The 14,158-nt window shown below is 36.8% G+C and overlaps 1 protein-coding gene across 2 annotated transcripts; it reads right to left on the bottom strand.

Moving 5' to 3' along the window:
- Positions 1-2,695: 2,695 nt before the first annotated feature.
- Positions 2,696-13,091, bottom strand: LOC103044883 (uncharacterized). 2 transcript variants are annotated; one of them, XM_015602526.3, is made up of 4 exons: positions 12,999-13,091; positions 10,699-10,762; positions 10,564-10,601; positions 2,696-4,592 (listed from the first exon to the last, which is right to left on the bottom strand). In XM_015602526.3, the coding sequence occupies exons 1-4, from the start codon at positions 13,027-13,029 to the stop codon at positions 3,349-3,351; spliced, it is 1,377 nt and encodes a 458-aa protein (XP_015458012.3). In that variant the 5' UTR covers positions 13,030-13,091; the 3' UTR covers positions 2,696-3,348. The 2 variants fall into 2 exon arrangements, with proteins under 2 accessions (XP_015458012.3, XP_049324168.1); XM_049468211.1 differs by lacking the exons at positions 10,564-10,601; positions 10,699-10,762; positions 12,999-13,091 and adding an exon at positions 7,184-7,350.
- Positions 13,092-14,158: the final 1,067 nt, after the last annotated feature.

The raw sequence follows: 14,158 nt of genomic DNA, 5'->3' as shown, positions 1-14,158 counted from the left end.
CAATTTTTACACAATTTTTTTACAATAAAAAGCTACAATATGAAACCAAAATGGTTTATATTTATATGTATTTTTCATATATTTATATACAAGCATTGTTGTCCACATCGATTTTCCTAATATTAACACCATAAAATTAAACAAGTTGTTAATTTGTCATTTTATAAAATGGGTTCAAATATTTCTACAAAAATTCAAAACTACGGCATGATATATATTTATTTTTATTAAAATATTTTTTCCATATTTTGTCCACCTTAAATTCTTTTCTTATATAAAATTCTTGTTAGTATTAATATACTTTTTAATACACAGTACCAGTCAAATGTTTGGACACATTCTCATTTAATGTTTTTTCTTTTTTTCTTTCTATATTTAATTTATTTTCTACATTGTGAATTAATATTAAAAACATGAAATCTATTAAGGGCTACATATGGAATATTTAAAAAGTTTGAGTTGATACGTCAACTTCTACATAAGTATTTTAAACCCCTAGTATCTGCACTTCTACCTGAGTAATAAATGTCAATATTTTTCACACCTTTGCACGGCAGTGCTGAGAATGAATGACCCACCACCCAAATAAAAACACCCAACTACAAAGTGCTTTATCAAAAATATGCATGCAAAATATTCATAGTCCATTGTCACTAAAGCAGGGGTGTCCAAAGTTCTGCATATGATAGTATAATAATGTGCCATGAAGATGGGAACAAAACTTTCAGTCACATCTCCCCCACATTCAGCCATCTGGACACTTCTGGACAGTCTTTCTGTGTGTGTCTGGCAGGGTACGGTGGGAACGAGAGGGTGATCACCCTCCTTTTCCTTTCCTCTCTCTCTCTCTTTCTCCTCCTCTTCCTCTCCCAACCCAGGTCAGGTCATCCCCTCAGCTTCCCTCACTGATCTCACCCAATCCTACGTCACTTTCACGGCTCCCACAGGACCGGACACACCTCACACCACAACCAGCCCAGCCAGTCACAGCTGGCCAGATGCTCCAGACTTCCGCTGGTGCCAGCAGGCCTGACTGTCAGTTCTCAGGTTCTGGATCACATCATCTGATTGATCATATGATTGGATTTATGCTGAAATCTGCCCAATGGAAGGTGATAATCACTGCCTATGAGACATTTTGGAGCTTAAAAAGCCAAATAAGCTAGAATATAGTAAATATTACTGTAGCTGGTTATTACTGTGGTGACCGAGAGTACACTGGGATTCCCTGACCTGAGCCTCAACAGTGTTGTGTAAGTCTGGCATTCATGATCCAACCCTCTCCCCAGATGTCAGTAAGTCTTTTGAGTGAGGATACAACACTGCTGCCATCTAGTGATGGTGAACTTTCTAAGTAAAGCAATGATATTTCAAAACCAGAAGTTCTCTTCTCATTCCATGTGTTTTCTTGCTGTTTATGATTTTTTCTAAATTGTGAATGTAATTCTAAAGACTATATTAAAGCTATACATGCAGAATTATTCAATAAACAAACAGTTTTAAACAAACCAGTATATGTTTTAAACGTTAGATTATTCTACTATAAGCAGCCACATTTAGCTTTAAAGACAGATTTGCACACCCTTGAAATTTTCTCAGCACACTAAGAAAAATGAGTACAGATTTGTACTTAAAAGAGTACAAAGCTTGTCCCTGGGACTGTACTTTATATTGAGGTACAATTGAGAACCTTTTAGTGAAAGTCCTTTTTGTACCCATGTTTTTTCGTACTAGTAAAAATGATAAAGATTATAAACATTATCATCAACTGAATATGAGTCGAGAACTTGATGATCCAAAATTGTCTGGCTTTCACATGAAAAATGTATAAATAAAATATATTGTTTATTAGTACAGTGATCCAAAATACCGAATGTAGCTTTTGGCTGGTTAAATGGGACAAATCTGTACTTCCTGCTGTTAGGAAAGACTTTGTACTTCAGAGGGAACACATCTGACCCTGTAAAGACCAGTATTATACCTTTGAGGGTACAATTATGAAAAGAGTACCTTTGAGTACCAGAAAGTACTTATATCATGCCTCTCTTTTTTAGTGTGAGTGTCTTCATGAGGTAGAACCACCTGGAATAGTTTTCTTAAAGGAGTTCCTGGAGGTGCTGAACAATAGCTGCTGCTTTCCCTCATGCTGTGAAGATCCAGCTCATCCCAAATCAATTGCAATGCTCTTTGCTATCTTATACCCTGTCAACAGTCTATTTTTACGCCATGAGCCAGCGCTGTTAAAATAGCATCGAGGATTAGGAATAAATGCTGATGGCCGTGGTGGTCTGGAAGTGAGGTGTGTTCAGGTAAATTTCTGGCGTGTTGCTATTTTATCAGCGGAAAACGCAGGTGCTCCACTGACTGAATACAACTTAGACAACAGTCAATCTTAAGAGTCCATTTCTATGTGTGTCATGCTGCAGAGTGCAAACCTGACTTTTAACTCAACAAGAAACAGAATAAAGTATAAAATAGCATTCCTTTAAATGAGCTGCTGGCGTACCTTTATAGCGTGAACGTGCAGGTCAGAATTCTCTGCTGAGACGTGCAAAGAGCCACGCTGTTAGATATGAACGCACCAAAGTTAAAGGCATTTTTTTGCATCCTTATGATAAAAAAAGAAACACTAACATGCCCTAAATTACATTTTCATAAAATAATTTTAAATAAATATACAGTACCACTCAAAAAGTTTGGACACATCTTAAATTTAGTAGTTGAAAATGTTCTGCATTGTAGATTAACACTAACAGCATCCAAACTATAAAGAAAACCATCAAGAATTATTTAGTGAACAAAAAACAATGTTGGATTCGTCAAAGTAGCCATGACAGATTTGCACAGTCTTGCTATTTTAAACTCAGTGTCTTCATGAGGTAGAATCACCTTGAATAGTTTTCTAAGCATCTTAAATGAGTTCCTGGAGGTGATGAACAATAGTAGATGCTTTTCATTCACACTGTGGCACCACCAGTGCACCACAAGCACAACACACACTAACACATAAACACCATGATAGTGTCACTGCAGTTCTGAAGAATAACAAACCAACCAAATAATAGATGCTCTGTGGTGGTCCTTTGGGGTCCATGCAGTTGAATAACAGAGTGAAAGGCGGACAATAATAAAGTACACAGAGAAACAGACACAGGACTGCAGTCTGTTAATATAGAACTACAAAGTGCTTCTATATCCTTAGTAAAGCTAAAAAAATAAAGGAGGTGTTGATCAGTATATAAAAACAATACACCTTTTTTGAAACATTGCAAATTTACAGTGTATTTACAGTAAACAGTTATATTATTTCTACAGATACATCAGCAGCAAAACAAAACAGATAACAGATCATGACGATGTTCCACAGACAAAGCAACTGTTAATAGAGTCCAAACAGAACTGTACAAAAGGTGACGCTGGAATAGCAGCTGTGCAGAGAGCCACCATAAGGGCGAATTGTACATCATGAACCACTAAAGGCAGAAAAGCTCCAACTGCAACAATTAGAACTGCTGCAGCTCTTCCGCCATGGCCTCCATATCTGTGGCCCAGATCTCCTGCTGCAGTGAGTGCTGCTCCAACCCCTCCAGACACAGCCAGTAGACCCCCTAATAATACTCCAGCTGGGAGCATGGGAGAAAGTTTCATTAAGACTGCCAAGACTCCTGCCGCAGCGAAAGACACTGCACCTGCACTGATCTCCATGGCCTCCTCTCTGTTGACGAAATACGAGAAGACCACCGCCCCACACGAAGCCTGAAACATCTGCAGACCGAGCACAATCACAAAGAAGCGCTCCAGAACGTGTAAATCAGGTAGAGTGAAGTTGGCTGGATGTAGAAATGGCACTGAAGGTTGGTCTTTATCGTGGAAGCAGCTCCTGGCAATGAGAACTGTGATAATCATGACAGTTGGTATCTTCACAGCTGCCTTGCTGAGCTGGACTTTGTGGAATTTATGAAGCATGCAAAACACCAGCGATGGAGGAATGAGGGGTAACATGGACCCCATGTCCAAGAAAAGAACAGACCCTGTTCTGAAAGACAGTACAGCCAGTGCATACTCCAAAAATACTAACAAACTTAATACAAAAAATGTAACAACACTAACACAGCCATAATAAAAGCCTGAGGAACATGCACACAGTGCAAATGCTACTATGCTGACCACAGTCTGTCCTAGTATAAATGCTGCACCTGAATGCACTGAAAACGGGATCAACATAAAACTGGAAAAGGAAAATTCCAAAACGGCTCCGACTGCAGCTCCAGTGACCGCCACTCCCAGAACAACCACATATGCAGCCAGAGCTAAAGACACTGACACTGATGCTTCAGGATCTTTTTGGCTCTGTCTCTTCAGACTATAAATCTGGTATCCACAAGCGAAGCCAGCCCCTGATGCCAGTGAAGCCCCAAGAAGAGACACATAGGTGATATACGAAGAGCTGATAAATGGGTAAAGTTTGGGCACCATCGCTGTGAGCTCGGTTCGACCTTGTACAGCTTCCTTTATGAAGCAGGCCATCGATATTCCCATATCTCCCATGCAGCCTCCGGCCAGCAGTCCCAGGGACAGCGCTGCTAACATATCTACAGAAAAAGACCAAACAAAACAATCATAAGCAAAATTAGTTGGACAAAATATTCATCTATTTATCTTCAGCAGGATGTATTATTTTACAATTATGTAATATAATTGGAGTGGGTAGGTATTTTTCTTCATGGTGTAAAGGGAAACCAGTACAGTCAGGCTGGTCTTCAGTACAGTGCGGGCTGGTCTTCAGTTACAATGCTTAATGTTTTGCTTGCTTACTATAACGTCTGCAGTATGTAATTGATAAATCCATTACACAATGTGGCACATACCACTACTCAATTCTGCAAAAACATATACAATGCTACTGGGTTCTACCATACGTATTTTGGGTCTGTACATGATACATTAAAAGCACCCAAAAATCTACATCTGTCAGTTGTAATGCGACATTTGAAGCGAGGTGTCGGAGCCTGTGTCAAGCAAAAAGTGGCCTTCCTGATGAAACCCCAGTTCGAGGCTCATATCATTACCACAGAAATCATGTAACCAAAGACAAACAAGACCTCAGATTCTGTGGGACCCGTGATAATTAGTGCCATATTGAAAAAGCAAACACTACCGTGGAAAAATGTAAATGCAATCCATAAGATGCTTTCCATTTTTTCTAACTAACATGCAGAAATCCAAACCCACTATTACATTGCATTTCACTGCACTGAGATCATGTGCAGTGAAATGTAATGTAATAATCGTTTTACATTTAATTTTGGCATATATTCTGCATGTTAGTGAGGGAAAGCAATGCATCTTGTGGATTGCATTTTCATTTTTCCATGGTAGTGTTTGCATTTCCATTTGGCACTATTTCTTCAAGCCTCACAGCACGAGTTGACATTAAAATCCACTTATATATTGGAGAAAATAAAAACCTCAATATCCACATTTCTATCAGCTGGCACTTTGCACTCTGGCCTCCTTAGTGCCAATGAAATGGTACTTTCTATAAGGCTGGGGAGTTTGTATCAAAGAAAAAGAATCTCCTCAACCCCTCAACACCTTTACTGTCCTTTATTCCAAGTTCCATAAGCACTCTCGCATTTATTGTTAGTGTACATCATCAATCTTGTTTAAATCACTTTTACTGCCACAAACGATTATTTTTATAGTCGACTAATCACCGATTATTTTTTATGATTAGTCGACTAATCGGATCATACGTTAATTGAATATAAAACACAGTTTATCACAATAGAATGCAGCTGCTATTATACAACCAACATTAGATTTCAGCTATATGCTAACTAAAAATAAAAACAATTAAAATCATAGTTCATTAAACCTTTAATGAAATATGCAGCTTGTTGTAACAGACAATTATTTTACTGTTTAGCATAAAGTGTAAACAACTGTGTAAAATAAGGATAAGGCACTGGCATTTATGAAACATCTCAACTGTGAGGTTGTTTGAACTATAATGAAAAAAAAGTATATTAATAAAAAATGCCTCTCTGTCCAGATATTGTGTACATTACCGTACACAGGGCAGCGGTCTGCACAGATCTGATTGGCAGAGGAGAGCGTTTGGTGATTTTACACCACACATGACTGATCTGTGAGTTTACTGCACCGAAAAGCACTGAAAACAGAAGCCACTGTCAGAATGAAATCCTTCTCTGTAGTTTATCGGTTTGGGACGGCATTTGTGACAACGTCTGGGTCCGGATCCGGATCGCGGTCCGCCTATTAGTGACCTCTGTTTTAAAGCTATCAAGATGAGTAAGTTAAGTACTAAGTTAACGCTCTGTTTACGCTAATTTTAGCAGCTAAATAGCAATTTAGCTTCTTCGTCATTTAATCAGCCACAACATGCCTCCTTTTCAGGTGCTCGTGCATCGCGGTTGTGCTGCCGAGGAAGGCAAGTTCTTCATTGCAGATATTGCATTGCACGCGTTTCACTTTTATTTTCTTGGTGATCCCACACTTTTGAGTTCTGTAGCGGGGTAGCCATGAAACCAGAGCCTGTCTGTATAATGTCCTGAGATGTCGTCCACTACCTAACCCGGTTTCCACTACTGCGCATGTGCGTCCAGGACAGAAAGGCAGTCGCAGCAGTTTGGAGAGAAAAACAAAGAAAAAAAAAAACAACTAATCGACTATTAAATTAGTCGACGACTATTTTAATAGTCGACATAATCGTGACTAGTCGACTAATCGTGGCAGCCCTATTCCAGAATATAGTATTTTTTGCACTATAAGGTGCACTTAAAATACTTAAATTTTCCCAAAAATTGTCAGTGCGCCTTATGTTTGAATTTTACCAGTCAGGTATTAAGGAGCAGTAAAGGCACTCTGCTGAAGTACAGCATTATACAGTAGCTTCACTTTAGATCTCCGGCAGCATTTGGCATTCAGAGTTTGAGGATATTGGACTGTACCCTGCGCATTTACTGTTTTAAAACAAGCTACGTGGGACGAACTGCTAACTGATATCGCCCTGACTTACCGAAACACTCAGCGCTCCTCAGTATAGCGCTGTCGGGCGGCAGTTAGGCATTAGCGCTTAGCTGCTAACGCTAATGCTCCAGCTATAGTGGAAATATGTAAATCTTAGTTTACTGTAAATAAACAGAAGCACTTTACTCACCCAAATTAACAGCTTTTAGGAGAGAAATCTGTGTAGATTTACATCCAGTGCTCGTTTTTTGTTGTTGTAAGAATTATTATTACTTTATAATCCAGTGTGCTTTATAGTGCAAAAAATGTGGTACTCTCTCTCTCTCTCTCTTTGGATTAATTAGTCTGTCATGTATTCCCTTTGCACAGCAGGTGTCACTAGTGAGAAGCATTCAACAAGGCTTTGAGTAATTAATCCTGTGTCAAACCTTTGGGCTGGTTCATAAAGCCTTATCTTTTAGCAGTTTTCTTGGCTTAAAAATTTAATTAATGTTCTACAAAAAGAAAAAAAATATATAGTATTTATTCACTGCATAAATATTACTTGTATGAGCAACTAGTTCCTCTATACTGCAGCCACCAGAGTATGAAGCTTTTTAGTTTATTGTTCATATGTTTATACTTTGTCTTCCACCTTAAAAAAGGTGCATATGTTACACTAAGATTGAAGAAAATGATAAGTGCTTAAAGAAGTTACAAACATTCCACATCAAACTGTATATAATAATCTGTTCCACGTTAAGTTCATCTTCAGCCTGAAGGCTGTGTGTCACCGTAATAGCATTTAAGGTGGAATAGTAAATTCAAACAATGTAACCTAATCTTAGACAATACTCCCAACAGGCTAGTGATAGGGGCATAGTGATGCTCATGTAAAGAAATCACTATTTATACACCATTAACAAGCTCAAAGTCACTCCACACTTCATTGATAAAATTCTGAGGACCATAAAATTTAAAACGAGGCACTGTAAACTTGGAAAAAGCAAAGAGATTTTTTTTAAATAAGAAGAACAATCTTAACAGTTTCTTAATTAACCCTTAATATCCTCACCAAAAAATAGCATTTTTTTGGGTCAATAATAAAATAAATAAATGAAAGCCTATTTTTTTTAATAATACACCCCTATAAAAACCTTAAGATGACACACTGTAACAGAACAAAAATTGCAAAAAGAAATAATAACATGTTGTTTAACAAAGTTTATCATAAATGTATTTATTAAAACCTCTAAAACAATAACATGATTTTAATAAGATGTTAAAAATAAAAAATAATATTCTACCAAAAATATAGCCTAACATACTTTATGTCTACTGAAAATTTTGGAAATGGCACAAGTAGATAAGAGAGTTAGGTTTGACAGCTTTTACAAAACGGTTAAGCAGAAGTTCTAGACCCTAGTCAACAAGTGACAACATTTTTATCATATCTGTTGAACTGGTTTTGGACCAATACACCCTACAGTTGTTAGCTCAGAATGTAAGAAAATTAGGTTGTGTTTTGACAGTAACCACAAAGTTAGGAGAAGAGTGACAGGTCGTTAATAACTCACATGTGTAGAAGTACTGTATTTACACACCTAATTTACATACCTAATAAGCACCTTCAGCCACTTCTAGAGTTATAGAAACAAGCAAACAACTATGCAGTCTCTACCTAGGTCTATAAAGAAATGGAAGAGTGTGGCTGGCCTGCACAAAGCCTTTATCCCCACCCTACCCCGTCACTCAATCTCAATGAATTAAAACTGCGTGCCTGAACAACTTGCGCCTGTTTCTGGAAAACCTTCTTAAACTCCAAAGCTACAAACAACTTTTAAGTAGTTCTTTTCTGTAAAAGTAGAAGATGACTGGCATGCACAAAGCCTTTATCTCCACCCCACCCCAATATGTTAATGGCCTGCAAAACGGCCTGCAAGACCTGATCGGCCAGTATCAGTCTCTGACTTCACTCCATACTTGTGACTAAACGGAAGTAAGCCCTGCAGGCTTCAGAGGCTGTTACCGTGACAAAAACATGTTAAAAGTGTGGGGTTGCCACCTATGTCTGACAAAAAACCTGGACACTGTCATACTGTCAACCACTGACATTTTCCCTCACCAACACTATGTCCATAAAGTTAACATCCCCCTTTACATTTTTCAGATTATTAAACAAACCTTAATACCAGACAAAGATAACCTGAGTAAATACAAAAACCTGTTTTTAAATTATTTAAATTATTAAGAAAAAAAAAATAGTTCAGTTTCACTAGCAACAAATAGGCTTGATTACTGCCAGACTTGAAGGAATCACTTAAATAGAATCTTTTAGACAACACGAAGAAGCTAAAAGATCCTAAAAAGCAACACATTATGCCCCAATATGAAGAAATTCAAGAACAGATTAGTAACAAAGTCACTAACTGATCTATCAGCCTGGAAAAGGTTACAAAGTAATTTAGAAGGCTTTAGGACTCCAGCGGACCACAGTGAGAGTGTGATTATTCACAATTGGAGAAAATATAGTACACTGGTGGCTGGCCTCCCAAAAATACTCCAAAAGGGCATGGACAACTCATCCAGGAGGTCCCAAAAGAACCCAGAATAACATCTAAAAAAAACAAACAAATGTTTCACTTGCCTCAGTTAGGATCAGTGTCACTGAATCAATAATAGGACTTTGGACTGTGAACTTACGAGGGAAACTTTTTGAAAAGTGTGAGTTCTCTGGCATAAAACTAACACAGAATTTCAGAAAAAGAACATCATACTGAACGTAAAACATGATGGGTGTAGTGTGATGGTCTGTGGCTGCTTTGCTGCCTTGGGACCCAGACAACCTGCTGTAACAGATGAAACCATGAATTCTGTTCTCTACCAGAAAATCTTAAATAAAATGTCTGTCTATCAGTTTGTGTTCTCAAGCTCAGGTGTACTTGGGTTCTGCACAATGATCCAAAGCACACAAACAAGTCCATCTCTTAATAGCTTTAAAAAAAAATTGGAGTGGCCTGGTCAAAGTCCGTTTGAGATTCTGTGGATGATCTTAAAGGGGCTTCTCATGTTTAAAAACCCTCCAATGTGTCTGAATTAAAACAAGAACAGTGGACCAAAATTCCTCCACAGAGATGGGAAACTCATTGCCAGTTAATGCCAAAGCTTGACTGCAGTTGTTGCCGAGCTATTAGGTTTTATGGGGCAAATACTTTTTTCACACAGGGCTGAGCCGGTATTTATAGAGGTTTTTCCCATAATAAATAAAATTATCATTTAGAAAAATGCTGTTTATATTTACTCAGGTTGTCTTTGTTTGATATTAAAATGTGTTTGTTAATATGAAAAATGTAAGTATGATAAAAAAGCAAAAACAAAATAAATCTGTAGGGGGAAAACACGTTTTCACAGCATTGAAATACATAGCACTAAATGTGTTAAAAGGTTTCGCCACCTAAATCCACCTTAAATCTCATTGTATTGGAATTAAATTTTAAGCAAATATATGTGCATGTGATATTTATATTTCCACATACTTTTGGGCTGAAAAAAACATATCAGTTTTAAGATAAAAGAGAAGGAGAAACTTACTGCAGATGGCTGAGAACTTCACTTTGGATCCATCAACACTACAATAAAAAACAGAACATAAATACGTTAGATGACAAGTTATGGATTTAAGTAGGGAAAAATAAAAACATATTAATTAAGAATTACTGAACTCACACTGTGGCGGTAGATGAAGCTTCACCAGGTTTTTCCTCCATTTGAAGGTGTATCTCTTTCATTTCTGTTGGAGTAAAGGATTTTGATTAAGAGATTCTACACTAAACGATGATCTTGTGGAAGTGCTTGAAAAAGATGTTAAAAATGAAAAAGCTGTTTCTTGTAGAAAGATAAAATAATGTAATAATGTAAATATTTTCAGTATGGTACATATAAATGTGCAGTATTACCATACAACATACACATTTTTCACACAATGAGGCACAACAGATTATAATGCAAACTATCGATGAACGTCTACTTTCTGGTCTATTTTCATACATAAAGTGCACCAGATTATAAGGCGCATTATGTGACACTAGTAAGGAACACACACACACACAGCGCTCCCTTCCACATCAATGAAGCTAGAAATGCGCACTCTCTCCGCGTTTAGACTCTTTTACCCCCTTTTTCTGCGCTAGGAATGCGCACTCTCTCCGCGTTTAGACTCTTTTACCCCCTTTTTCTGCGCTAGAAATGCGCACCCTCTCTGCTTTTAGACTCTTTTACCCCGTTTTTCTGCGCTAGAAATGTGCACTCTCTCCACTTTTAGACTTTTTTACCCCATTTTTCTGCGCTAGAAATGCGCACTCCCTCCGCGTTTAGACTCTTTTACCCCGTTTTTGTGCGCTAGGAATGCGCACTCTCTCCACTTTTAGACTCTTTTACCCTGTTTTTCTGCGCTAGAAATGCGCACCCTCTCCGCTTTTAGACTCTTTTACCCCGTTTTTCTGCGCTAGAAATGCGCACTCTCTCCACTTTTAGACTTTTTTACCCCGTTTTTCTGCGCTAGAAATGCGCACTCCCTCCGCGTTTAGACTCTTTTACCCCGTTTTTGTGCGCTAGGAATGCGCACTCTCTCCGCTTTTAGACTCTTTTACCCCGTTTTTCTGCGCTAGAAATGCGCACCCTCTCCGACTCTTTGGCCCGTTTCTGACACCTAGCGTTCAAGCTTTGAATCTCACGTTATAAAAACTATAACGTGAGACTGCTTAACAGCGTGCCAACTTTTATTCTATTTCTAATATATCTCGTGGGCCGCTCCAAAAAAGGAAATGGGCCGCAAATGGCCCACAGGCTGTAGTTTGGACACCCCGATATACATGGTTTTGTTTTTTAAAACCACTCCTTGCTGCCCTGCTGAGAACAACAGGTTCAATGTTCAGTTTTACAGTATGTAAGGTCAAGAAATACTTTCTTTATTTTATATTTTATATTTTCACTTACATTTATGTTAAGTGAAATCAAGAAAGACCATATTTTATTTTTTATAAAAATAGTTCAACTTTAAATGTCTAGAGATTATGATTTATGATTTATATTTTTAAGGCGGCGGGAGGTGGTGTCTGCAGCTGCTGAAAGTAACTAATAAAGTAACTTGTAAAGTAACTTAGTTACTTTTAAAATCAAGTAATCCATAAAGTAATACGTTACTTTTTAAAGGAGTAATCAGCAATCAGTAATCAGATTACTTTTTCAAAGTAACTATATCATCAATGGTTGTAACACATGCTAAGCTGTAGCTAATAGACAAAAGAAACAAAACCCTGTTACACAGGGAAGATCACTGGAGCCCTGGTCTCTCAGCTTTTGCAGTGATTTGCAGTATCTGCTCAGTGTTAAATGGCATATCCCATGTGCCTTCGCAACTGATATGACTGATTTGCCTTTTTTTTTACCTCATCAAACTTTTTTTTTTTTTTTACATTTGCAGGCACACGTATGTCTTTCTTTTCTACTGCCTAGGCATTCTACAAGGTTATAAAATCAAGAAAGTTTTCTTTGTTATCTGTAAGGGGATGGTTGTAAACTTTCTAAAGATGTGTTACATAAACCAGTCTTAAATCTTAAGCTGTTTTAATTAAAATAACTCTAGAAAATTAAAAATCCATTATACTTGAAACAGAACAAGATTACAATGAACACATTTAACATGTTTGCAACTTTAGGTCAACTACGTATCATCAAATGCCAATTTGCACTAAAATTGTCCACCTTATTATGCAGCTTATCATGTAAGTTTTGAAGGACAGTATTCTGATAATGACCCCTCTGAAAATTTTACTAAATATTCCACTGACATCAAGAAAAATAGAAAATAAAATAAAACTACATGTAACACTAATAATGTGAACATCGTTAACTCTTAATTTCACATTGTCCTTCTGTCTAAAATGCTTTTAATATCTCCAGTGTCCTGTTGTAAATTCACAGTTCCCACCTCTGCTGGATTAATTTGATGAGTAGCAGCTTCTTACCTTCTTCAGCAACGGCCATGACAACTGACATGTCCACAGACAAATCTGGAAGAAGAGATGAACCTACTTATCCAACTCATATCCAAACCACACACCTTATACTTTATTCTTTACAACCATTGGCTGGTCTGCTCCAAACCTGAAAATCAACATTCCTCATCAAGGCTGGATGACTGAAAGGAAAACCTGCCCTGGCTGTTAAGTGAGATGAGATAAGATGAGTCTTGGTAAGCAGTGACCAATGTAAATAAATAGTGGTGATATTGAACATATTGTACATGTGCAGATTATGGAAAACAGATTATGCTACACATGGTGTGTTTTAGTCAATCAATCTTTATTTTCACTCAGAAATACATTGAGGGAAACCCTTATATCCACTGCAGCTGAGAATTTACAATTTAAAGCGACTGAAAACTTTTAAAATTAAACTTAAAATGAAGTATATATTCAGGCTAAGCTAAAATAAGGAACATCATAAAAAACAGCAAAAGCATTAGAAAAACTAACAAACAATTAAAATTTAATTAAGAAGAAATTAAAAAGAAATAATCCAGAATAAAAGGATAAGTGGAAAGGCTAGAATTTAAACAGTCAAATGAAGAGATAAACAATTAGAATAATAAAAATATTAACACAAATAAAAAATAACAGAAGACTAAAAAAGAAGTAGCCAATAATAACACTAAGAATATAAAGAAAGTTAACAATAGAAATAAAATAAAAAGATAAAAAAGTATTTAGAAGATGGATAAAATCCATTAGTTTGTTAAAATAATAATGAAAATGGAAAAAGATACAAGCAACAAAATTAATAAATGAAATATAACTCAATAAAAAAAAAATCAGATACTAACATTAAACAAAAGTCAGACTGCTTTTTGTGTATTGCATAACCGTTTCTAAGACATATTTACAATGTGTACCTAATAGTTCTTTATTAATTAGTTTGTTAACTTACTTTTGTGTAGTAGTATAATTAATATAATGTATAAAAGAGTAATAAAATTGTATTTCATTAGGTTCTCAAAATGTATTCAGACAAATTCACCATTATTCTACACAGTGCACACTGAACAACAACATCCACACTGATAGACTGATGGATTCCACATACTGTGGAATTTAAGGTTTGGATCAGTGTGTATATTTTTTGCCTT

The sequence above is a fragment of the Astyanax mexicanus genome, chromosome 19, assembly GCF_023375975.1.
Source record: "Astyanax mexicanus isolate ESR-SI-001 chromosome 19, AstMex3_surface, whole genome shotgun sequence".
In the NCBI taxonomy this organism is placed as follows: domain Eukaryota; kingdom Metazoa; phylum Chordata; class Actinopteri; order Characiformes; family Acestrorhamphidae; genus Astyanax; species Astyanax mexicanus.
This window is presented reverse-complemented; position numbering and strand designations above follow the sequence as displayed.

Bases quoted from the DNA above. Each gene is read 5' to 3' on its own strand.
- LOC103044883 (XM_015602526.3), bottom strand. From the start codon at position 13,029: ATGTCAGTTGTCATGGCCGTTGCTGAAGAAG. The intron at 10,763-12,998 runs GTAAGAAGCTGC...TTACTCCAACAG, and splicing joins CATGGCCGTTGCTGAAGAAG to AAATGAAAGAGATACACCTT. The intron at 4,593-10,563 runs GTAAGTTTCTCC...CTTTTTCTGTAG, and splicing joins GAAGTTCTCAGCCATCTGCA to ATATGTTAGCAGCGCTGTCC.